Source organism: Schistocerca gregaria, chromosome 1 (genome assembly GCF_023897955.1).
Source record: "Schistocerca gregaria isolate iqSchGreg1 chromosome 1, iqSchGreg1.2, whole genome shotgun sequence".
Taxonomy (NCBI): Eukaryota; Metazoa; Arthropoda; class Insecta; order Orthoptera; family Acrididae; genus Schistocerca; species Schistocerca gregaria.
Genome location: NC_064920.1, coordinates 268912210 through 268935338, shown reverse-complemented (window position 1 = coordinate 268935338; position 23129 = coordinate 268912210). Strand labels below are relative to the sequence as shown.

The following is a 23129-nucleotide window of genomic DNA, read 5'->3' as shown; positions in this document are numbered from 1 at the left end:
ACAGTCGTAATAATACTAAATCTAAACTCCTCCCGAACTGGCCATCAAGGCCCAACGGAACCAACCGGCCGTCGTGTCATCCTCAACCCATAGGCGTTACTGGATGCGGATATGGAGGGGCATGTGGTCAGCACACCGCTCTCCCGGCCATATGTCAGTTTCCGAGACCGGAGCCGCTACTTTTCAATCAAGTAGATCCTCAATATGCCTCACAAGGGCTGAATGTACCTCACTGGCCAACAGCGCTCAGCAGACCGGATGGTCACCCATCCAAGTGCTGGCCCAGCCCGACAGCGCTTAACTTCGGTGATGTGACGGAAACCGGTGTTACCACTGTTACAAGGCCGTTGGCGTCATAATAATACAGACATTGTAGAGTTTCAGGAACTTCCAGAAAGCTCATCCCCTTAGAAATACAGTCTATTCCGAGGTGGGTGCTGGGTAGAACTTATTCAGGCACGAACTAAAGCAAACTCAATCAGAGGATAAGTCGGGATTCGATACTGCACCTGCCTGGGTCCCCGTGGGGCTGCGAGCCACTGCCGCTGCCCAGGACGTGCCACAGGCGCTGGTCCCAGCCGGATGCCCACTCGTCCCGCGCGCTCCATCCGGGACTGTTGAAGGCAATCCTGTATTGAGTATATTATACAAGGATACATTCCACAGTTGACTGTAGACAGTACCTGGGACACATTCAAAGGTGAACACGTAAACATACACTACTGACCATTAAAATTGCTACACCATGAAGATGACGTACCACAGACGCGAAATTTAACCGACAGGAAGAAGATGCTATCATACGCAAATGGTTAGCTTTTCAGAGCATTCACATAAGGTTGGCGAAGGTGGCGACATCTACAACGTGCTGAAATGAGGAAAATTTCAAACCGATTGCTCATACACAAACAGCAGTTGACCGGTGTTGCCTGGTGAAATGTTGTTGTGATCCCTCGTGTAAGGAGGAGAAATGCGTACCATCACCTTTCCGTCATTGATAAAGGTCGGATTCTAGCTTATCGCGATTGCGGTTTATCAGCTCGCGTTGGTCGAGATCCAATGACTGTTAGCAGAATATGGAATCGGTGGGTTAAGGAGGGTAATACGGAACGCCTTGCTGGATCCCAAAGGCCTCGTATCACTAGCAGTCGAGAGGACAGGCATCTTACTCGCATCGCTGTAACGGATCGTGCAGCCTTGTCTCGATCCCTGAGTCAGCAGATCGGGACGGTTGCAAGATAACAACCATTTGCACGAGCAGTTCTACGACGTTTGCAGCAGCATGGACTATCAGCTCGGAGACTATCGCTGCGGTCACACTTGACGCTGCATCATAGTCAGAAGAGCCTATGATGCTGTAATCAGCAACGAACCTGGGTACACGAATGGTAAAGCGTCATTTTTTCGGATGAATCCAGGTTCTGTTTACAGCATCATGCTGGTCGCGGTGAACACACATTGGAAGCGTGTATTCGTCTTCGCCATACTGGCGTATCACCCGGCGTGATGGTATGGGATGACAATGGTTACACGCCTCCGACACCTCTTTTAGCATTGACGGCTCTTTGAAGAGTGGATCATTCGATCCCTGTGAAACCCTACATTTCCGCAGGATAATGCACGACCGCATGTTGCAGGTCCTGTACGGACCTTTCTGGATACAGAAAATGTTCCACTGCTGCCCTGGCCAGCACATTCTCCAGATCTCTCACCAACTGAAAACGTCTGGTTAATGGTGGCCGAGCAACTGGCTCGTCGCAATACGCCAATCACTACTATTGATGAATTGTGGCATCTAGTTTCAGCCGCATGGGCAGCTGTACCTGTACACGCCATCCAAGCTCTGTTTGACTCAATGCCCAGGCGTATGAAGGCCGTTATTACGGCCAGAGGTGCTTGTTTTGGGTACTGATTTCTCAGAATGTATGCACCCAAATTGCGTGAAAATATAATCACATGTCAGTTCTAGTATAATATATTTGTCCAATGAATACGAGTTTATCATCTGGAATTCTTCTTGGTGTGGCAATTTTAATGGCCAGTACTGTAGAAATAGTTTATTTATTGACAAATAAGAGTTCTGCGCCTTTAAGTGGTAAGTGTTAGAGCACTATGAAAATGGTACTAATAAGGAAAAAAAGAAAGAAAAAAAACGATAGATTTTTACGAGTGGGGCAAAAATCGGGCATGGAAGTGTGTGATGTCCTTAGATTAGTTAGGTTTAATGAGTTCTAAGTTCTAGGCGATTGATAACCTCAGAAGTTAAGTTGCATAGTGCTCAGAGCCATTTGTCCTTCCCTTTGTTAGGTTTAATTAGTTCTACGTTCGAGGTGACTGATGAGCTCAGGGGTTAAGTCCCATAGTGCTCAGAGCCATTTTAACCAGCCAGAAATCGGAAGATGTCATGCACATGTACATACAAACAAATGGTTATAACTTTAGAAGAGTTGGATGATATATTCAAGAGAAGGAGCTTTACAAATTGAGCAGGCGTTGTTCCACTTCTGGTCATCATGCAAGCAATTAGTCGACTTGTCACTGATTACTTAAGTTGATGGATATCCTCCCAAGGGATATGGTGCCGAATTCTGTCCAATTGGAGCGTTACATCATCATAATTTCCAGCTATTTGGGGGCCCTGCACATAACATTCCAAAAGATCTTACTTGGGGAGAGATGCAGAGACGTTGCTGGTGAAGGTCGGGTATGTTCAGCACAAAGACGAACAGTGCAGACCCTCGCCGTGTGCGGGAAACGTAAACTGGAAAGTAAGCCCAGATGGCTTGTCATGAAGGGAAATAAAACGACGGGTAGAATATCGTCGGAGTACTGCTGCACTGTAAGAGTGCTGCGAAAGACTTCCAAAGGGGTCCAGCAAAGGACAGAAATGGCATCCCTGGTCACCACTCATGGTTGTTGGACCACTGACGGCCAACTGTCCAGTTGTGTACCACCGCTGTCCGGAGTGTTTTCAGACACTATTTCGCTGGTCATCGGAGCTCATTTCGAAGCGGGATTCATCTATGAAGACAATTCTACTACAGTGAATGAGATTTCAGGACGAAGGCGTTTCTGGAGACTACCGGGATGGCGGTGAGCCAGAGGTGGATCCACGCACTAACAACGTGCTCAATTTGTGAAGCTCGTTCTCTTGAATGAATCATCCTGTTGTTCTGAAGTTGTAATCATTAGGTTGTGTGAAAGTGTACATCACATCTTCCGATTGCCGTCTCATTCGATTAATGAATTTGTGGCGCGTCCTTTTTTCCTTTGTCTTAGCACATTAAAGGACAGATTCATTCTATTTGTTGTCCAATATCCTCTACATTAATGAAAAACCAAGTTAGTGGTGAATATTAACTTGCGCATAGTACCAATAGTTCAGTTTGGATCCAGCAGTGTGTTTCCGGTTCATACGATCACCGGTAGGGCACCTCTGCTGCAACTAGTTCACCCATTCGCTCGTTCGCAGACCACTGTGGGTGGACACGAGATGGCGCCCACCGAGCAACGAGAAGTGTTTTGTATTCTTACATCTGAATTACTGTCGTCCATCCTGCGGTGGCCGCACCGGACGTTAGTGGCACGTAAATGAGAACTTTGATCGATAGACATAGAAGATGTGTTTGGGAGCATTGGTAGCCTGCAATGTTTAACAAATTAAGACAATATGAGGTATAATGCTCTCTATAAGCCGGCCGTAAACCTACATTTCTAGCATTTGTAGACTTAGAGAAAGCTTTTGACAATGTTGATTAGAATACTCTCTTTCAAATTGAAAAGGTGGCAGGTGTAAAATACAGGGAGCGAAAGGCTATTAACAATTTGTTCAGAAACCACATGGCAGTTATAAGAGTCGAGGGACATGAAAGGGAAGCAGTGCTTGGGAAGGGAGTAAGGCAGGGTTGTAGCCTCTCCCCGATGTTATTCAATCTGTATATTGATCAAGCAGTAAAGGAAACAAAAGAAAAATTCGGAGTAGGTATTAAAATCCATGGAGAAGAAATAAAATCTTTGACGTTCGCCGATGACATTGTAATTCTGTCAGAGACGGCAAAGGACTTGGAAGAACAGTTGAACGGAATGGACAGTGTCTTGAAAGGAGGATATAAGATGAACATCAACAAAAGCAAAACGAGGGTAATGGAATGTAGTCGAATTAAGTCGGGTGATGCTGAGGGAATTAGATTAGGAAATGAGACACTTAAGTAGTAAAAGGGTTTTGCTATTTGGGGAGCAAAATAACTGATGATGATCGAAGTAGAGAGGTTATAAAATGTAGACTGGCAATGGCAAGGAAAGCGTTTCTGAAGAAGAAGATTTTGTTAACATCGAGTATAGATTTAAGTGTCAGGAAGTCATTTCTGAAAGTATTTGTGTGGAGTGTAGCCATGTATGTAAGTGAAACATGGACTATAAATACACTCCTGGAAATTGAAATAAGAACACCGTGAATTCATTGTCCGAGGAAGGGGAAATTTTATTGACACATTCCTGGGGTCAGATACATTTCATGATCACACTGACAGAACCACAGGCACATAGACACAGGCAACAGAGCATGCACAATTTCGGCACTAGTACAGTGTATATCCACCTTTCGCAGCAATGCAGGCTGCTATTCTCCCATGGAGACGATCGTAGAGATGCTGGATGTAGTCCTGTGGAACGGCTTGCCATGCCATTTCCACCTAGCGCCTCAATTGGACCAGCGTTCGTGCTGGACGTGCAGACCGCGTGAGACGACGCTTCATCCAGTCCCAAACATGCTCAATGGGGGACAGATCCGGAGATCTTGCTGGCCAGGGTAGTTGACTTACACCTTATAGAGCACGTTGGGTGGCACGGGATACATGCGGATGTGCATTGTCCTGTTGGAACAGCATGTTCCCTTGCCGGTCCAGGAATGGTACAACGATGGGTTCGATGACGGTTTGGATGTACCGTGCACTATTCAGTATCCCCTCGACGATCACCAGAGGTGTACGGCCTGTGTAGGAGATGGCTCCCCACACCATGATGCCGGGTGTTGGCCCTGTGTGCCTCGGTCGTATGCAGTCCTGATTGTGGCGCTCACCTGCACGGCGCCAAACACGCATACGACCATCATTGGCACCAAGGCAGAAGAGACTCTCATCGCTGAAGACGACATGTCTCCATTCGTCCCTCCATTCACGCCTGTCACGACACCACTGGAGGCGGGCTGCACGATGTTGGGGCGTGAGCGGAAGACGGCCTAACGGTGTGCGGGACCGTAGCCCAGCTTCATGGAGACGGTTGCGAATGGTCCTCGCCGATACCCCAGGAGCAACTGTGTCCCTAATTTGCTGGGAAGTGGCGGTGCGGTCCCCTACGGCACTGCGTAGGATCCTACGGTCTTGGCGTGCATCCGTGCGTCGCTGCGGTCCGGTCCCAGGTCGACGGGCACGTGCACCTTCCGCCGACCACTGGCGACAACATCGATGTACTGTGGAGACCTCACGCCCCACGTGTTGAGCAGTTCGGCGCTACGTCCACCCGGCCTCCCGCATGCCCACTATACACCCTCGCTCAAAGTCCGTCAACTGCACATACGGTTCACGTCCACGCTGTCGCGGCATGCTACCAATGTTGAAGACTGCGATGGAGCTCCGTATGCCACGGCAAACTGGCTGACACTGACGGCGGCGGTGCACAAATGGTGCGCAGCTAGCGCCATTCGACGGCCAACACCGCGGTTCCTGGTGTGTCCTTTGTGCCGTGCGTGTGATCATTGCTTGTAGAGCCCTCTCACAGTGTCCGGAGCAAGTATGGTGGGGCTGACACACCGGTGTCAATGTGTTCTTTTTCCATTTCCAGGAGTGTAGTTTGGACACGAAGAGAATAGAAACTTTCGAAATGTGGCGCTACAGAAGAATGTTGAAGATTATATGGGTAGATCACATAACTAATGAGTAAGTATTGAATAGGATTGAATAGGATTGTAGCACAACTTGATCAGAAGAAGGGATAAATTGGTAGGACATGTTCTAAGGCATCAAGGTATCACCAATTTAGTGTTGGAGGGCACCGTGGAGGGTAAAAATCGTAGAGGGAGACCAAGAAATGAATACACTAAGCAGATTCAGAAAGATGTAGGTTGCAGTAGGTACTGGGAGATGAAGAAGCTTGCACAGGATAGAGTAGCACGGAGAGCTGCATCAAACCAGTCTCAGGACTGAAGACCACAACAACAAGCCGGCTGCGGTGGCCGAGCGGTTCTAGGCGCTTCAGTCGAATCCTGCCTCGTGCATGGCTGTGTGTGATGCCCTTAGGCTAGTTACGTTTAAGTAGTTCTAAGTTCTAGGGGACTGATGACCTCAGATGTTAGGTTCCATAGTGCTCAGAGCCATTTGAACCATTTTTGCTCTCTATATGATACTCTCCTGGACTACTGCAGAGGCGGTGCAATAGAACGTCAAAAGGGAAGATCGGAAAGTAACCAAACTAATTACGAAGGGACGTCCAAGAGGATCGATCTGCGGCCCCATCTTCTTGGATACAGCTGTTGAACAATTTCTGTATTTATTTGATCGGTATAATATGGCTGAGGGTGTTTTCACGAATGCAAATGATCAACTGGTATTAGTTTCTACAAAGAACAGAGCCAAGCGGAACACTTCATGTCATCATGTACTAATGTAGAAATCACTAGAAAATAAAACAGTTTACACGTGTACTGATGGGAGCCCTGAGAATGGATCCTTCAGTAAATATTGGGGACACAAATATCAAACGAAAAATCGTAACACGATTTCTTCAAGTTCATGTAGTTGAGATAGTACAGTCTCATGAACACTGAAAATTGACAAAGACAAAGCAGAAGAAAGTATTACACAAACTGGTAAACTAAATTCAATTGAATACAGAATATCTCTACAAGAAACCCGAACACACAACTAAGCCAGCTTCGAAGCAGTACTTAGGTTTCCAGTGTATCCATAGAGGGGCACATAGAATGACTTTAGTTACAAACAAAATATCAATCAGATGAGGGCAGAGGATTGTCTGGCTCAAGCTATAGGTGGCGTTCGGTAGCACCTCAGTGGAAGCATTGTGGTTTGTGTTTGCTCCTTGGTGTATACCCGATCAATATTACCATCAGATATCGGACTGCAGTGTACTGATTACGGCTGGGGAGAGTAAACCAGGTGAACACAATTACCTGTGTAGCTGCACAAACAAAGCGTCAGCTTAAACTCTGACGCATACATGGCAAACTGAATCGTAAATGACTGATAAGAGACGTGGAGTATATGATTTTCCCCCTGTTAGGAAACTAACATATGAATTCTAGGCGTGATATGGTGAATTTCCTAACTGGACACGGACCTTATCCTACGTACTTAAACGTCGTGGGTGTGGGACGGACACCAGTCTCTACATGAGAGCTGAAGATTCCCCAGAACACCGTGTTTTTCTACAGACAAAACAGAAATTTCAGAAAAACTTTACATCTAGACTATGTGGTAAGACAGAATCAGAAATTAATATGATAATTGGAAAAGAAGAGAAATGGGCTCTACTGAACACACAGACAGAGAGCTTCACCTAAGCAATGCATGAAGAGTACCTAGAAACAGGATTCGACAGCGACAAGCATATAGGCAGCCTCTGAATAGAGTCCGTAGAAACAATTCTCCTTAATGCTAGAACTTAGAACAATGGAGCTGATAGTGTAGTCACAATGCTGTAGTAACAAGCAGTGAGGTGTAAAATACTAGCACGTTCTTTCTGGACAAAGCATCGCCGTGGATGTAAGATAGTGACACAACACTACGGTGGAGCAGTTACATCAGAGATCAACTCAAGAATCAAAAGCAGAGACTACAACAATAAAATCCCAATCTGGTGTTAGTCAACTGCAATAACATGTACTACACAAACTGGGTGCTACATTTTGTGAAGATATGAAATGGAAACCTTACGCCACTTCAGTCGTAGGTAACGCAGGAGGCAAGTGTCTATTATTCATTGGTAGGAAACTGCTGCTTCAGTTTGCAAAGGGGATGGCTTATAAAGCAGCAGTGAGACCTGTTGTTGAATGTTGCTCAAGTATATGGATCCAATATACAAAGGGAATGACAATGGACTTTGAACGAATACAATACATGGCAGCACGAATGATCGGTCACTCGCGGGAGAACTTCACGGATGCAGAGAAATCCGAACTGGCAGATAGATGAGCGAAAATGTCAGCTAATGCAGTGAATGCCTACTTTATTGGTTTTAGAGCTGGCATTAAATGAGGAATCTAGAAATATACAGCAGCATCCTACCTACTGACTAATTACAGTGCAAACCGAGAGATTTTAGCTGTCATATTCAAGTAACATGTGACATGTACTTCACCGTGCTTCCGAGAATGTAGTTGTAGATGAAGAAGATTCTTCAGAGAAGGGGGCGTTGTGTGCTTGGCATTCTCCCCTTCCAATACTAAATGAAAAGTTCTCTTTATTTGCCTGATGGCTAATCAGTGGATGAATTCGGTATTATTCGCCCAGAATACGACTGAATACCACGATGACGGTCAACATCAGTGTCCCCTAAATCTGCAGATTACGAAGTATGTGGTTCCATCAAAAGAAACAACGCTTCTTCTGACATTCTAATGCTGAAGAAAGCGTTGAGTACTTCCTTAAACAGGATGAACCAGAACTCTAGAGATAAAATTTCTGACGTTCTTAAGGGATAATTCCTAAGTAATTTTATGTACGCGCTCATGGTCTCCAGAGGCTGTTTAATATAGGTGGGAATCATTTGCTCTGTTATCCCACGTTACACATTTTCTGTGAAAATACCTTCACAAGAACTATAGAACTATATACAATTACCAAGACGTACAACACAAAACAGAGAATAGTACAACAATCCTCACCCAGATGCAGTAATATGGTACCGTGGTTTCCGTGGAGGCGAGATCTGCATAAGGTTCGTGTGCTGCTCTTCCATTGCGTTCTGTGAACCTATACTCCAAGTACATTCGATCAAATTTTTGTCAGTAAACCTGTAAACACTAGTGTGGGTCACTGTTAATGTAAAACTAACATTGCCGGTGGAAACAAACCCGAGACAGGAACAATCAGTACTGAATGCATATTGGAGGGTGCAGAATAAATTTAGCATTGCTTTTGTCAGCAGCAAATACCATGAGTAAATGAGATCAAAATTGTTTCCAGGAATGACACAAAGGGAACATTGTTTGCATTGTTAAACATATACTTTCACTACAGTAGAGATGCAGGGATAGAAGGGAGTAAGATCTCAGGCGAAATTAAGTTCTTTTGCAACGAGCGACGGCTCACTTATACCGAAATACTCGAAGAATTTCCCTGAATGACTTTTCAAAATTTCATTTAGGAATTTCAGTTCACGTTGTATGCTACACTATACGCAGTCTGAACTCCAACAATCCTATAGTTTACCATCCAATTTCTAATTTTGGTGCACTGCTTCGCCTGCGACGAATCAAATCACTAAATATACATTCACACACACCCCACAATTCAAATTCTATCTGTGATCCCCTCATCTTTCTCTATCTCCTTCTATTGCTCTATCATGGCCCTGACATCCCTTTTGTTACCTCGTCCATTTATGTTACCTACCATTCACTCATCCACTTACACTCTTCTCCAAAGTATAATTAATTTCAATCCATCTTTGCACCCATAACTGCACCTTTTTCTAAAACTTCAATCTATGCCCTGTGAACTTTATCCTTTCCAAGTGCACGTTCTTCAGTTTTTCTTGAATTTACCATCTCTCTTAAAGGTCATCAACATTTCGGCTTCAGAGAGAAGAACACTAGCAGTAATAAAAGAACCGTTTATAAAGATTCCTGATCACGTGTAATAGTTCCACCTATTTAATTATATTGTTTATATTTAGGCTGAAGCGATACTCACAAAGCTTTCTCTTGACGATAAGGGACAAGAAATTAAATAACCTTTGTTGTTGTGCTCTTCAGTTCAAGACTCAGTTACGTAGCTTTTAGCGGAAGTCTAACCCGCGCAAAACCCTTTATTTCTGCATAAGTACTTCAACCTGTATCTAGTTCACTCTTCTTACTTCTATCTAGAAATGGTCTCCTTCAACAATATTTATCCACCACACTGACCTCCATTACCAACTCTACATTTCCATGGCGCCTAAGGATGCGCCTTATCAACAGATACCTTCAAAAGGTCAGTTTATTCCCCAATTCGGTTCTCTATCTCTTCTTTACCCATGTAGTATTCATTGTTCCGTAGCACTAATTTTCAGAAACTTTAATTCTGTTCTTGCGTCCACGTTTCACTTCTGGAGGGTGCTATATTCCATCAAATCATTACAGAAATTGAACTGTGATCACAATAAGAAACCTATACCTCAACTGGCGATAATTATTTAAGCAAGAGGGTCAACGATGTAAAGTATGTGGGAACTGGGAGAGCTGGCTAAAATTGTTTCTAGATACCATATTAACTACCAGATAGCCATAGTCATAGCCAAACTTAAAAAGATTTTCAGATCCTGGATTTAGTTCTAGATAGATGAAGCAAATTTTACCTATGTTTCTGAGTAGGAAATTTTAAGCAATTCTATAGTGAAGTCATACTGTTATGTGTAACACTGACATCTGTAACATTATTTTTAGTGACTGGTCTGATGCCGTACGACACGAATTCCTCTCCTGTGCTAACCTCTTCATCTCAGAGTAGCACTTGCAACCTACGTCCACAGTTATTTGCTGGATGTATTAAAAACTCTGTCTTCCTCTACAGTTTTTTTCCTCTACAGCTCCCTCTAGTACCATGGAAGTCATTCCCTCACGTCTTAACAGATGTCCTTTCTCCTTCTTACTGTTTCCCCCATATTCCTTTCATGTCCGATTCTACGCAGAACTTCCTCATTCCCTGCGTTATCAGACAACCTAATTACAAACATTCGTCAGTAGCAACACATCTCAAATGCTTCGATTCTCTTCAGTTTCGGTTTTCCCAGAGTCCATGTTACACCACCATATAATGATGTACTCTAGACGTACATTCTCAGAAATTTCTTTCTCAAATTAAATCCGATATTTGACGTGAATAGACTTCTCTTGGCCAGGAATTCCGTCCGTCATTAGTTAATTTTCTGCCTAGGTAGTAGAATTCCTTAACTTCATCTACTTCGTGACCATCAATCCTGATGTTAAGTTTCTCTGTGTTATCTTCCTACTTCTCATTACCCTCGTCTTTCTTCGATTTACACTCAATCCATACTCTGTACTCATTACACTTCATTTCGTTCAGCAGATCATGTAATTCTTCTTCACTTTCGCTCAGGACAGCAATGTCATCAGCAAATCGTGTCACTGACACTTTCACCTTGAATTTTAATTCCTTCCTTTTTTTTTTCATCATTGCTTCCTCGATGTACAGACTGAACAGTAGGGGCGAAGGGCTATATCCTTGTCTCACACCCTTCTTAATACGAGCACTTCGTTCTTGATCGTCCACTCTTACTATTCCCTCTTGGTTGTTGTACATATTGTATATGACCCGTCTCTCCCTATAGCTTACCCCTACAGCTTGCACCATTTTATATTGTCGAACGCTTTTTCCAGAGCGACAAATCCTATGAACGTGTCTTGATTTTTCTTTAGCCTTGCTTCCATTATTAGCCGCAACGTCAGAATTGCCTCTCTCGTGCCCTTACTTTTCCTAAAGCCCCACTGATCGTCGTCTATAGCATCTCAGTGTTCTTTTCCTTCTTGTGTATATTATTCTTGCAAGCAACTTGGACGCATGAGCTGTTAAGTTGATTGTGCCATAATTCTAACACTTGTCATCTCTTGCCGTCTTCGGAATTGTATGGACTCAAAAAATGATAATAATAGTTTTTTGTAGCAGCTGAAGGATCCCATTAAGACAAGTGTGGTATCATATGCTGAAGAGCCTAAGAAACTGGTGCACCTGTTCAGCACAGTGTAGGGCCCGTCGATCCCACAGAATTGCCGCCACACGACGTGGTATGGACTCGACTAATGTCTCAAATAGTGCTGGTGGGAACTAACACCATGAGTCCAGCAGCGCTGACCATAAATCCCCAAGAGTATGAGAGGGTGGATCTCTTCTGAACAGCTCGTTGCTAGCTATCCACGATATGCTCAATAATGTTCTTGTCTGCGGAGTTTGGTGGTCGGCGAAAGTAAACTCAGAGGGGTGTTCCTGGAGTCCCCCTGTAGCTGTATTGGACATGTGGGGTGTTGCATTGTCCTGTTGGAATTGCCCAAGTCCGTCGGAACGCACAATGGGCACAAATGGATGCAGGTGATTAGACAGGATGCTTACGTCCGTGTCACCTATGAGAATCGAATCTAGACGTATTATGGTTCCCATACCACTCCAACTGTACACTCCCGACACCATTCCAGAGCCTCCACCAGCTTCAACAGTGCCCTGCTGACATGCAGGATCCATTGATTCATGAGGTTGTCTCCATATCCGTACATGTCCCTCCGCTCGATACTTTTTGAAACGAGACTCGTTCGACTAGGCAACATATTTTCTGTCATCAACGGCCCAATCCCGGTGTCGAAGGGCCCGCGTCTCGTGCAGTCATCAAGGATACACGAGTGAGCCTTCGGCTCCGAAAGCCTGTATCGATGATGTTTCTTTGAATGGTTAGCATGCTGACACTTGTTGATAGCCGAGCACTGAAATGTGCAGCTATTTTTCAAAAGCGTTCCACTTCTGCCACGGTGAATTATTCTCTTCAGTCGTTGGTCCCGTTCTTCCAGTATCTTTTTCCGGCTGCAGCGATGTCGGAGATCTGATATTTTATCAGATTCCTGAAATTCACGGTGCACTCGTGAAATGGTCGTACGGGAAAATCCGCACTTCACCGTTACCTCGGAGATGCTGTGTCCCATCACTCTTTTGCCGACTGTAACACCATATTCAAACTCACTTAAAGCTTGACATACCTCCACTGAAGCAGCAGTAACCAGTCTAACAACTACGCCAGACACTAGTTGTCTTACATAGGCGTTGACGATCACAACGCCGTACTGACTGTTTACATATCTCTGTATTTGAATATGCATTCCTACACCAGTTTCTTTGGCCCTTCAGTGTAAGTAACTGACACTGGAGAACAATGAATTAATTCAACATGAAGATAGCTTTTGGTATGAAGCTTTTTATTCGCTTGAACGAGTTTGTGTACACCGGATTACAAGTTACGATAGGACTAAGCAGACATCTTCAGATCCACAGAGTATAGGTTACTAAATCACGCTGTGCGACAAACGGCGTGTTTATATCGAGCCATTCTAACGGACTTGTGAAGAAAAGGGATATTCGAGCCATTGTAAGGGACTTGTGGAACAAAAGAGAGTAGAACATTAAAAAACATAACTGTGTCTTCGTGGCAAAACAAAGTCATACAAGTGTGCCACATCAAGAATTTCCGCATGTGTCTGCTGGCTACATAAGTATGAGAAAGAATATGTAGCTGGCAATTAACCCAGTTACATGTTGCACTTCTTGATGGATAACACTCGTATGACTGTCTTTCCATGAAGACGCGGATATATTTTTAGTGTAATACTCAATTTATTAAGAGTCCTTTACGATGGCGCGAATGCAACTGTGCATTTTGTCGCACAGCATGATTTCATAATCTGTTCGTCTACATTTACGTTATCACTCTGCTATTCACAGTAAAGTGCCTGGGAGAGGGTTCAACGAACCACCTTCAAGCTGTCTCTCTACCGTTCTACTCTCGAACGGCGCGCGGGAAAAGTGAGCACTTAAATTTTTCTGTGCGAGCCCTGACTTCTCTTATTTTATCGTGATTATCATCTCTCCCTATGTAGATGGGTGCCAACAGATTGTTTTTCCAATCAGAGTAGAAAACCGATGATTGAAATTTTACGAGAATATCCCGTAGCAACGAAAAGCGCCTTTGTTTTAATCTTTGCCACTTCAATTCACGTATTATGTCTGTGGCACTATCTCCCCTGTTTCGTGTTAATATAAAACGAGTTGCCTTTCTTTGAACTTTTTCGATGTTATCCGTCAGTCCCACCTGATGCTGATCCCTCACCGCTACTGTGGATCTGAAGATGGCGAATTAGTCCGGTCGAAAATAAAATTACTCTGTACGTATACTCGGTGTAGACAACAGAAAATCTTGAAATCATAAGTTTTCTTTGCACTGAAGCGTTGTATCATCCAGAGATAGCGGTGCCATACAAAAAGTGGCAACGTGAATCGTTACCACAGGCGTTAGCGAGGGCTGACTGCAATCCATAACCATCAATCAGAGGCACAACAGAAGACACCTCTTCCTCTTAGTAATGCAACTCCCTATCGCTGAAGTCAGACAGTGTCGACGACGTAAGGACAACCCAGTTCCTGACAGCTACAGCAGTCAACATCATAGTATAGGAGCATGAGCCTCAGATGAACTTGCACTGCTGTATATGCCGAACACTGTACTTTAAAGAAACAGTTTGTCGCTTAGTGTATCAAGTGACGATGGGCTAGCCAATGGCATTTGTAAATTATGAAGTACTTCTGTGGCACAAAGGTGTATAGAAGTTAAGTAAATATTTTATTCATTTAAGTAACATAGCGAAATAATATTTCATTAGTTGTAGTTAAAAATCGATCATCTCCCAGAGCATCCAAAGAACAGACCGTTATGGCCGAATGGAAGTAGTTTCTTATAGTCACAACAATAAAGATAAGTTTTAGAAGAAAGAGGAATACTATTTCGATAGATATATAATTACAAATTACTGCAAAGGCGTTTGCCGATTACATTAGTTTCAAATGTCTATTACGGACTGTTACTGTATTACAAAGGATACCCTGTATAGTTCACTCAAGCGAAATGTGTGGCTCATAAAGAAAAAAATTATTGTGCTGTTTTCTGTTTTGGAGAGATGCAAATGGGATTTTGATATTTTAGGTCCATGGAGCATGAACAAAAACAAATGATTACGGTCTTAGCGTACTGCAAGTTTCATGGCAGCGAAGTCCATGTTCTTGTTGGCAACACTTTGTCGAGATGAGAGGAGTATTTATAATTTTTTAATGAGTAAATAAAGAAAATTCCTTTCCAATTACATGCCTACATTATTGGTTCACATTCAAGTTCGCGCTCCACAGTACCGTAGCAGCGAGAAACATGTATTACATTGAGGGCTGAATGTGTAGAGAAGGACTACCATCTAGTTTCACGATAATACCTCGATCCTGTAGAGGTGGCAATTAAAACAGTGTGAGTATATTCAGCGAGGGGAGAAATCAGCCCCGGCGACTCATCGTTCGTCTCTTCTGCGACTGAAATTGAAATATTAATATGCCGTCAACTGGCACACAGATCTAGCGTGAGATTAAGACCAGTGATGTAGTTGATGCTGTTGTTGGTAGCCACTGACTGTGTTAGTGTCTATACATTTCTGCCCTCTCTTCCCCTAGTGCTTTTGGTCCTTAGATTCGTGACGAATTACCTAGGGCGGCGTGGGGGTGAGTGGGGGTGGAGAGGGGCGGTTACGTGAAACCCGCCTTTTGTAAATATTTTAATACATTCCGTTACCGACGCGACTTTAAAATTTTGAAAACGAGAGTTATTGTCTGTAATGTTGTCTATAACGAATTCATCTACCAGATTTTATAAACATTTTAAATTTTTCAGCCAAGCTCAACCGAAAAATTTAATCTTGGTAACATTTGTTTAATATTTTAAGTTTGAGGATCTTACTTACACAAAAATATCTCTCTAAAAATGACATTTTGGGTAAAAGCCAAAAACCATTAACGAAATACGCATTTTAAAAATGTCTTTTAGATTGGGCGTAATGGCTCACCCTAGTAGCACATGTTTTTGAAAGTCTGCTGATCTTGCTTAGAGTGCGATAAAGATTTTGTGTTTTCATGTTCAGAACACTACTAAAACATATGTAGACCTAAGTCTTAAAAAGTGTGCTGTTAATATAAGTCAACAAAAGTTGACGAAGATTTTTTTATAGGAAAAGCACAAAGCTCCCCCCCCCCCCCCCCTCCTCCCCTGATCAGTAACGGGCGTTATGGAAAATGCGTTGGTACTGCTATGATTACTTTTCTTCAGATTTGCGAACGAAACGGTGGCTAGAAGTCTACTGAATATTATGGTATGAAACTATTGTTACACATTTCAATTTCACCATCCAACGTGAATGTCACATTCTTCCACCGTAAATACTGCTTCAGTGTTTCGCAAATTAGAATCAATGTGTTTAAATAAGATTTATGTAAGGAAGTAACGTAAGAACTCATTGCTGACCTGTAGGCTAACACACATAGTATCATTCTCGAAACTTTTGAATATTATATTGTTCATTTTAATAAAAGATCATAGTTTGGCTTTTTACATAGTTTCGTTAAAAATATACATTTTTTGCGGTTAGTGTCAATCTGTCTGCCTCCATTTTTGATGTCCAGTTGTGATGGACACTAACCGAAAAAAGCCGCCTATACTGTCGCAGTAAGTAAAAAACTAAATTTAAGTTCATATCGACAGATAAGCAATAGTTATAGCGATACATTAAAGTGTGTTCCATCTTTTTATCATAGAGCCAGCACCCAGCATTATGGTAGCAATAATGATGTAACTTTCTGAAACCATTTGAAGATGAAACTGAAAAGGTTCGAAAACCGCTTCATGGAATAAAACATAATTATCCAAAAAAGTGACTGGTTGCAGTTTTGCAGGACTTATTTATATTCAATTTACAGTCACGGTTCTATAATACCCGTAATGGATAAGCATAAATATACATTTTCCAGAGTATCAGAGTCACAATATTTCGTCTGAGACCTAAATGATAATAATGCCTTTGGCACGAACCGATTTTCATCGCCAGTATTCATAGTAACTTTTCCTGGAATTCGTGCAAGAAGCTCAACTCCAAAACTGTTGAGAAAGGTTCAACTAGTATATGTAAGTCTCACTAAAGTACATAGCAGGCATTGCACTGTTCATGTATTTTTCTGTGGGTCGAATTTATTATAGGAAATCTATTCCTTTCTCCTTAATAATTTCCGATTTTGTGCCGTATCTCTCCGTCTATATCTTATGTTGCTGCTATACCTTCGTGGACGCAGATAGATGCTCAGAAATGTTGCTTTTTTGTGTCACAACTGGAATCAACCCTGCGCTCACCATTCATTTTGGACCAATTGTCCAACGAATGACACGTCTGTCGAAACTCTCGATTTCAGTTACACTTCCTTCTTGGATCGTTTCGTATTTGTGCATGGGCCAGATTCGTTGTTAACTCTATGGTTCATCATCACGCTGCAAAAAATTGTTCAAATGGCTCTGAGCACTATGGGACTTAACATCTATGGCCATCAGTCGCCTAGAACTACTTAAAGCTAACTAATCTAAGAACATCACACAACACCCAGTCATCAGGAGGCAGAGAAAATTCCTGACCCCGGTAGGAATCGAACCCGTGAACCCGGGCGCGGAAGCGAGAACGCTACCGCACGACCACGAGCTGCGGACTTCACGCTGCATATCAAGGTAATATACAAGAAACTATCAGCCTCGATTGCGGTAATAAAACCAAACTTTACCTAGGTTTCAGCTCAAGTAATTGAGCCTTCTTCAGAAGTTCACCTGATTCTAAAATATGTCTACTCGGTCATAGTACAGAAATAAAACAAAAACAGCCTGAATAGGTGTAGTCACATTTTAAAAATGCTCAATTAGTTGGGTTGGTTTCATTACCGCGGTCGAGGTTGATAATTTCTTATAAATTACATTATCACGATTGCTGACTGGGCTGCAATGTTGAAAGTACTAAAATACATATCAAGGTATAGCATCAGAAACATGCTATTTTTGATTGAATGTCATGATGAATATTACGATTAACATACACCTCATACTTGATGCCCCACAAATTTCTGAATGTTTTTCGAATGCAGCCAGACAAGAGTACTGAAAGCAGAAGCAGTCACCGCCAACCCCTTACCACGACATGCTACAGCAGCGCGTGCCTTGCTGACGTGGCTGCTGATGCTTCGTCGCTCCGAAAATACCACACGACGTGAAAGGCAAAAACTAGTTACCTGTCGCCGGAGTAGAAGGCAGGCAGCTCCGGTGAATGCACCGCTGTCAGCTCGTCCTCTTGGGACCCGCTCGCGATCTTCTTCAGCGCCCGGATGCGACTCTCGAGGGACATGTCGCCGCCGCCGAACTTGCGCGGCGGAGGCTGGGCTGGCGCGGTTCTGTGTGTCTGCAGGGGCTGTCCCTGCTCTGGCTGCTGTTGTTGCTGCTGCTGGTGCTGGTGCTGTTGTCGGTGGTGTTGCTGCGAGCCGTGGCCCGCACTGCTACTGCTGCTGCTCACAGGCCTTGTATCAGGCAGCTGCCTGCTCGGGGCGTGCTTGGTCGCTTTCGTGCGGTGCCTCTTCTTGGGGCGCCTCTTGGCGGCGCCCGTGTGCTGAGGCCTCCTGGTGGGGTCGCCATTCCGAGGAGCCTGCTCCGGGCTGGGCAGCTCGTTCCTGACCGCGGCCTGCGGGCGGCTGTGGTCAGACTTCTGTTCGGCGTGGTGACTCGTTACTCCTGCGCACGTCGGCCAAATCAACGACAAATAGCAAGTAGTTTCTGTCGCAGTAAAGAACCAACACGCTGGCTTTAAAAGTGAAGTATGCAAATTTACGATGAAAGCCCATCTTTAAGGACAATCATTACATTCTAAACTTCCTGGCAGATTAAGACTGTGTGCCAGACCGAGATTCGAACTCGGGACCTTTGCCTTTCTCGAGCAAGTGCTCTACCAACTGAGCTACCTAAGCACGATTCATGCCCCATACTCACAGCTTTGCTTCTTCCAGTACCTCCTTATCTACCTTCCAAACTTCTGTAATGTTTGGAACGTAGGAGACGAGGTACTGGCAGAAGTAAAGCATGGCATGAGTCGTGCTTGGGTAGGTCACTTGGTAGCTGGTACGGTAGCTTAGCGTGTTCGGTCAGAGGGTTAGCTGCCCTCTGTAATAAAAAAAACTGAGTTAACCGATCAACAACGAACTTAAACGGATCTCTTACGACGTCAGCCCTGATCAGATGAAACGAACGAAAGCGAACGAAATGAGATGTAAAAAGAAAATAGTTGGTAGCGCACTTGCCCGCGAAAGGCAAAGGTCCCGAGTTCGAGTCTCGGTCCGGCACACAGTTTTAATCTGCCAGGAAGTTTCATTTCAGCGCACACTCCACTACAGAGTGAAATTATCATTCTGGAATCATCACATTTCTTGCGGTTTTGCTAGTAGTATTTTTAATATTCGTAAGCATTTATTCTCGGTTGCTCATTCAGAGCTGTTTACATCCAATTCTTAACAGACCTTTGCAACTAAAATTTAGTTCTGTTTTTAATAAAAATGTTTCAGTCAGCTGATTTATGTTGTAGAAAGGAAATGATTATTATAATAATTATTTTTTTAACTTCAAATATTCAGTTTAAAGTCGTTTAGCTTTATATTCATGAGGCAGAAAAAAGTATGGAAAGTCGAAAAGCACGTATAGGAAACCTGCGTGCATTCATAACAACTCCCAGACGTCTCGTAATAAATAAATAGAGGTCGTGTGTGGTTTTCAAGGGCATCTTATATCAGTCTCAGTGCAAAATAGTAACAGACTTAGGTAGCAGTGATGGAGGTAAATAAATAATATTGATATCTGGTAACTGTTTTGGCCACGGGAGACGCGACAACTGTGCTCACTAAACCAGTCCTGGACGATATGAGCAGCGTGAAGAGCGGATCTGTCCTCTTGGAACACAGCACAACTACTGGAGAACATTGTAACGTGGGATGGACCTTACAAGTCATAATGGTCGCATAATTGTTGGCAGATATGCTGCCTAGCACTGTACCAAGGGAGAACATGTAATATCACGATATGGGTGTCCAAATCAGGATTGAACTGTCGCCTTTTTTTCCTCTTTGCACGTGAACTCCGCAAGGAGCTAGAATCAGTGTGAAACAGGGTTCATCTGATCTAATGACATTGTTCAGTTATTCCACAGACCAATTTTTATGACTTCAGCAACGCGTATTCTTATCACGGGCATTTGCGTCACTCATGTGTGGTTTTGAAACTGCAGTTCGCGCTGGAGCTCCGTTCGCGTTGTTTTGGTTCAAATGGCTCTGAGCACTATGGGACTCAACTGCTGTGGTCATTAGTCCCCTAGAACTTAGAACTACGTAAACCTAACTAGCCTAAGGACGTCACACACATCCATGCCCGAGGCAGGATTCGAACCTGCGACCGTAGCAGTCGCACGGTTCCGGACTGCGTGCCTAGAACCGCGAGACCACCGCGGCCGGCAGCGTTGTTTTGGAGCTGGCGGTGTTCATGAGTGCTGCAATGACTTTTTCAGCTGTCCTCTTCAGTGACTGCCTGTGATGATGAATCCAAGTCACACTTTCGTCTACATTGTCCCTTAGCACATGCTTTTTTTCCATTTTCCTACTACGCGGTGCATCTCGGAACAGCAAACACTTCTGCTGCCATAAGAGCACCAACAGTTTTCGAAAGTACGACTTTAGTTACGGAATTCAATATTCCGGGATCCACAGCGTCAAGAGTGTGCCGAGAGTACCAAAATTCAGTCCCGATATCTGTAAGAGCTGATGGTAGGATTCGAATCTAGCGCAGGCCCCACACAGCCATGGATGCTGGTTATCAGGGTGAAAATCACTCTGTTGTTGATTCATTGCAGACGATTCAATCATTCAAAAAAAAAAAAAAAACATGTTTTGTGGGAAACAGAGTTGCACGATGAGAATTGTGCACTCCCCTACATTATACAGTTTTAAGGAAGATGTGGATGTTTCAGATTACCTTCAAATCATTTGCAAATTACAAGAAGAGTTTGAAAACAGATTTTTGAAGATAAGTGAGCTTCAACCAGTCTTGATGTATTAGTTCTCCCTTTTCCCTTTCGGGCAGGGGACAGAGGACGTGTCACAACTATTTCAACTACAGCTGACTGACCTACAGTGCGATATTCACCGGAAAGACCGCTTTATTATGTATAAAACTTCGAAACTTCGGTTGTTTTTTACAGCTGTTTTCGACGAGAGAATTATTCTCTTTTACACCAACACGCCGTTAAGGTCGCTCAGTGTTTGATTCCACGTATAGTTGTGAGCCTATTTTTCCCTTTTAAAACTTGCTAAGAAACTAAAACTACGAACTGTTCGCTACTTAGCGATAAAAATTCGACTAATTCTTGGAGGTTAGCAGTCTCCCGTAATATTGTACCAAAACTAGACAGAATCATTTCCTCGAAAATTAACAGTGTGTAAAATGTTAATCGTCTTCTTTAGAAAAGTTGGCTGTAAGGATTAAAGGTCTTTACAACCTTCATTCTACTCTTTTAATAAGTTGATCAATTGCAATTATTGCGTACATAACAGCAAATTAAGGATCGGATGCCTAAACTCTGAAAAGGTATGGAAAAAGCTGTAGCACGAAGTACAACAACAACAACAACAAAAAAAAACATATTTACTTCTAACTGCTAATAGGCAGAATGAGACTATATATCCTTTATGTAAAATCATTTCTAAAATAGAATATTTCTGACACTAGTTCATTTAAGAAGTTGATTTATCTTTCAGAAGATGCTTACTATGTATGTGACGAGTGCTCATACGCAATACTAATAGAATCAACCGGTGGGTCAGAAAACTAATAAGTTGTTCTTCGAGTCTTGTTTTGAATATTGTTTTCTTTAGCCTTGCGTAGTAATTCTGCCACACGAAGACTAATTGTTATCTAAAGAGTAAACGGTTTGCTTCTTTTACCGCGCATGAACCACTTTCACAGTGCTGCGCTTCCTCTGGTATTTTGTTTACGTTGGATACGATCGCGGGACAGTCCAGGGCAGAGTAGTGCTGTGCGGTCTCACTCGCTCCGCAACTGTCTCTCTCGCTCCTATGCCTACACTAGCGACACACGGTCGCGTGCGGGCCGCTGAACTACACTGCCTTGCGCCAGCGAAGCGCGGCCGCGCCCGCCAGGCGCAATTCATGGATGAGCCTGGTGTAAATGAAATCGAATCCTCTAGTCCAATTGAACTGATCACCTAGAGGAAACTGTTATATTCAGCTACGTGGATAACATTTACAGCCACTCATCCTTTTTAACTTCCCAATCGACGATGGAAATTTTATGAATGAGAATGCTCCGTATCACTGGGCCAAAATAGAAGAAAATTCTGGGCAATTCGCGCGACTGATTTCAAAACTCATTGAACATTTATTGGGCGTAATCAAAAGGTCAGTTCATACACAAAATCCTGCACCGGCATCACTTGCGTAGTTATGGACAACTATACAGGCAACATGGCTCAATATTTCTGCATGTGACTCCCAACGACTTGTTGAGTCCGTGCCACGTCGAGTTGCTGCCCTACGCCAGACAGAAGGATGTCGGACACGCTATTAGAAGGTACGCCAAGACTTTTGTCTCCTCTGTGCGTATGTTCTCTTACGGCGTATGGTAATAATTATTACTCTTATTACATTTATTTCAATTTTCGTTTCTTCCACACTCCTGTGGCACAGAAAATCACTATGGATCACGGTTTGCTTCTAAAAGAGACTCTTCTCCCTTAATTTTGAACTATTCATCGCTAGACGCGTTTATGACACTCTTAACTGATTTGTCTTCCTGTTTATTTATCTTTAAATAGAACTAATAGTAAATCAGGTTTAAATATTTCTTACATTCCGCACGATTGACTTTATCACATACGGATGATAGAACTCGTGCGTTGCCTTCCTGATGACTTTCTCAAGTGACAAATGAAACAGCAAAGACTACAAGCTCTACTCAGATGATTTCGTCTCTCTGCTCTACTCTCTTGACTACTGCCGGCGATACTCAGTTAGTGAATTCCTCTGCTGTAACTCCATTTCTTTCCTTATTCAGGAAACCGAAAATATTTTGTGAGTTCTGGTCTCAAAAGGTTTTTATATGTCCAAAAGAGTTTGGAATCTAACCCCTTCCTTCTTAGGTTAATTAATCGCTGGCTGATGAACAAATCTCTGACTGTATGCTCCGACACTACG

General features: G+C 43.4%; 1 protein-coding gene across 8 annotated transcripts in view; it reads right to left on the bottom strand.

Moving 5' to 3' along the window:
• The window catches only part of LOC126340356 (serine/arginine repetitive matrix protein 1-like), a 535554-nt gene that overhangs the window by 58912 nt on the left and 453513 nt on the right, over positions 1-23129 (bottom strand). For 3 of the 8 annotated variants that reach the window (XM_050001686.1, XM_050001687.1, XM_050001685.1), the window contains exons 8-9: positions 18120-18612; positions 510-614 (exon numbers count right to left, since the gene is read on the bottom strand). In XM_050001686.1, coding sequence (XP_049857643.1) covers positions 510-614; positions 18120-18612 — 598 coding nt within the window. Of the gene's footprint in view, positions 1-509; positions 630-18119; positions 18613-23129 lie in introns of all 8 variants that reach the window. The other 5 variants (XM_050001689.1, XM_050001688.1, XM_050001690.1 and 2 more) reach the window with 2 other exon arrangements.